A 3,367-nucleotide genomic window follows, 5' to 3' on the forward strand; every position below is an offset into this window, starting at 1 on the left:
TAGGTACAAAAAAATGAGTACCTAACCCAACACTGTTCCTGACAGTCAGAAGGTTCACTTGTCTACCGTACTAATTTACGGGTAGTTTCATTGAAATCATTGTCTTTCTTTTATTTTATAAATTTTTAGCCTAAATTTATCAGTCCAGTTAAATATATCCAATTATACTAGCTGAATCACAATATTAGTATTGTTGCTTACATTCATTCTAACTTGTTGACGTGCTTCCTCCAGAACCCTGTAATGTCAGTGTTGGTAGTCTTATTATAGTTATATTGACCTTTACTACATATCACTTTGAAATTTTATTGTCGTGGTTTAAGGGTAATGCGTCCGAGAGGGAATATGCAGCCGATGTGTAAAATAAAGTGGGACGACAGTTTAGCATATGTGGCTCCAGATTTACTGGTCCAATCTGCAATCTGTACGCTACAATGATGAAGTTGTTAATAATGGTTATGTAGCCTGTTTCTTCGTCGTGAAATCGAAAACCTCGTAATTGTGTAGGTAGCACTTGGCATAATAAAGGATGTTAAGTGACATTTATGTGAGGGGTACCTACTCTAAATTTTACAGTTGAAACATCAGTCATTACTTTCTCGGATATAGGTATAATACCCGTGATTTTTATATGTCCCAGTACTTTAGAGGTCTTCCCGTGGGAGAAAAGTTGAATTCATCACTAAAAGCTAAAAATTTAATGTGTAGTCTGATAATATATACAGATTAATATGTCAATTTGCGTCGAATGTCCTTCTTGTGCCATATGATGACATTACAAGCATTCGGGTCCACACGGAACTCAGGTCTGGTACTAAAACTTTATATAATTCGTAATTAATATAACGCAGAATAAGGAAACTGATAAAATACAGCTCGAAAAATCATGGAAGGAGATGCTCTAAGACCTCAACGAAATAAGTGGAGACAAAAACGAAATAATTACTTCAACATAACCATCCTTGGGTATAGGTTGGCGCTAAAGCCTTGATCTAAATGTACTGCTTTTTTCTTTTCTGTAAAGATATATGTTCTCTGTAGTTTTTGAAATTTCCAATTAGTTTCCGTTCGGTCTCTTTCGACCCCCTCCTCCCTCTCCCCCCCAAAATTGCAATGACGTACTCTTGTATCTTGCACACCTTGTGGGCACCAAATACTCAACATATCTGAAAAGGTTCATTTGATTATTTTGTACTTTAGAATTTTAACGTGAAAAAAAAAAGTGTTTTATCAGTGCCAGAAGTCACACATCATAGTTATATTTCTTTTGGTATTATGTTTGCTGCTACATAATAATCGTCATCTTCCGCTCCGTTAGAGATGGTTCTTTTCCAGCCTCTATAGTCTTATCCTTTGAATAAAAGTGTTCTTCTGTTTAGCTCGGGGAAATTTTACCTCTCCCTCTCTCTCTCTCTCTCTCTCTCTCTCTCTCTATATATATATATATATATATATATATATATATATATATATATATATATATATATATATATATATATATCGTTATATACATATATAAAGAATCATACAATTCCTTTGTCTGTCCTTATGCAGTTCTGTTTCACTCGTTTTACTTCCTGGAAACTGCTTTTTTTTTTGTTCCTTTCATTTCTCTTCATCAGCACTCGTATTTCCTTCGTTTCATTTTCATCGTGATCTTTCTCATCCAATTTCTGTCCTCGTTTCCCTCCCATATCTAGGCTGTCATCGAATTCCATTCCTTGAAGCCATTCGCAGATAGCGTCACTTTCCTTCGTGCTTCATGTGATCCCAGTCTAACCCGCGTTTCATTTTCTTCTCATTCCGTTTTTTCAACACTATTCTTTTCTTTTCTCTCTTTGTTCTACTGATTTAGCAAAGAATTGGTGGAAGAGAGACATGTGGCACAATATTATCTCTCTTTGTCATAAAGAAAATTGTTATTGTCTCGTGGGAAACATATGCTCTTTTCGATTACGGTGGTAAACTATACATTGCGTTCCATGATAAAATGTTATACTTGTATTACAGTAGAAACAAAGGTAGACAGAGTATGGAATCTTGTACCATGCAAATATAAGTTGAAGAACATTGTTTACGTACTTTGCATTAGTACCACATTAACAGTGTGGTCAATCCAACATTACGTTATATTTTTCAAATGGTTATAATTTGTTACAAAATTCAAATTTACGTATTAAACGAAAACATAAAACACCATACCTATTGTTCGCTTTTGTAAACTAAGGACACTACAGTATCTTAAACATTCAAAAGTGTTCAAATTGTGGGGGCTTCTACAATAGTAATAATGTAAGTGAGATGGGTAGGGCAATGCATATCCAGAGTACTTCAGTGTCAAATAGTACGATTGTCATACGAGGTATTTCGAATAAACACGAGTAAAATACTAAGGAATTCAAGATTCGACTTGCGTCGAAGGACGCTATTTCGAAACAGTACGTAGAGACGTACGAGGGGGGACCCAAAAAAAACGGGAAATTCGTCGTAACTTCTTTATTTCTCAATATTTTTACACCAAATTTTCATCACCTTCAAAGTATTGTCCATGGACCGCAACGCATTTCTGGAAACGATCCTTCCATTGTTCAAAACAGTTTTGAAAATCACTTATCGGGAACTTCTTTATGACCTCCAGCGATTTTTGTTTTACCTCCTCCACAGTGGCAAAACCTCCTCCACTGGCTTGATTGCTGCTTTGATTCGGGGTCATAGCAATAGCACCACGATTCATCATCAGTAATCACCTTGGCAAAAAAAGTCAGGGTCCTCTTTGAGCTGATTTTGAAGTTCAACACATGCCTCAAGTCGACGCTCCTTTTGCTCGTCTGTGAGAAGGCGAGGGACAAATTTGACTGCAACCCTTCTTATGTGCAAATCTTCTGATAAAATCCTCTGAATTGAACTCCACGATATTTCAGACATCTCACAGAGTTGATTAATGGTTCGGCGACGGTCTTCACGAACGAGGGCATTGATTTTTTCGACGTTTTCGTCAGTTCTTGCCGTTGAGGAGCGCTCTGAACGGGGTTGGTCTTCAATTGACAGTTCTCCATTTTTAAAACGTGTAAACCACTCGTATACTCTGGTTTTACTTAGGGCAGCATCCCCATAAGCAGTCTTCAGCATTACAGTAGTTTCCGCGGCCGATTTCCCCAACAGGAAACCAAATTTCACAGCCGCCTCGATAATCTGCCATCACGTTTTCGCCGAACTGGAAAAAGTTGGTTTACTAAACAAACTCTCAAGAGCGAACCGATGCACTCACAGCGACACAACTTCGCACACTGACGCAGGTGACGTGATCGTAACGGACAATTGGTACAACAATGGGTTCCCCCACTCTCCCTCCCCACTGCAGCACAAT

General features: G+C 37.6%; 1 protein-coding gene across 1 annotated transcript; it reads right to left on the reverse strand.

The window, feature by feature from the left end:
• Positions 1 to 2,736: 2,736 nt before the first annotated feature.
• Positions 2,737 to 3,129, reverse strand: LOC145665384 (protein GVQW3-like). Its single transcript, XM_081732685.1, has one exon. The coding sequence runs from the start codon at positions 3,127 to 3,129 to the stop codon at positions 2,737 to 2,739; it is 393 nt and encodes a 130-aa protein (XP_081588811.1).
• Between the last annotated feature and the right edge of the window lie 238 nt (positions 3,130 to 3,367).

Source organism: Thermobia domestica, chromosome 11, assembly GCF_964235325.1.
Source record: "Thermobia domestica chromosome 11, izTheDome1.hap1.1, whole genome shotgun sequence".
NCBI lineage: Eukaryota > Metazoa > Arthropoda > Insecta > Zygentoma > Lepismatidae > Thermobia > Thermobia domestica.

Excerpts from the sequence above, each read along its gene's own strand:
- LOC145665384 (XM_081732685.1), bottom strand. The coding sequence starts at position 3,129 with ATGCTGAAGACTGCTTATGGGGATGCTGCCCTAAGTAAAACCAGAGTA.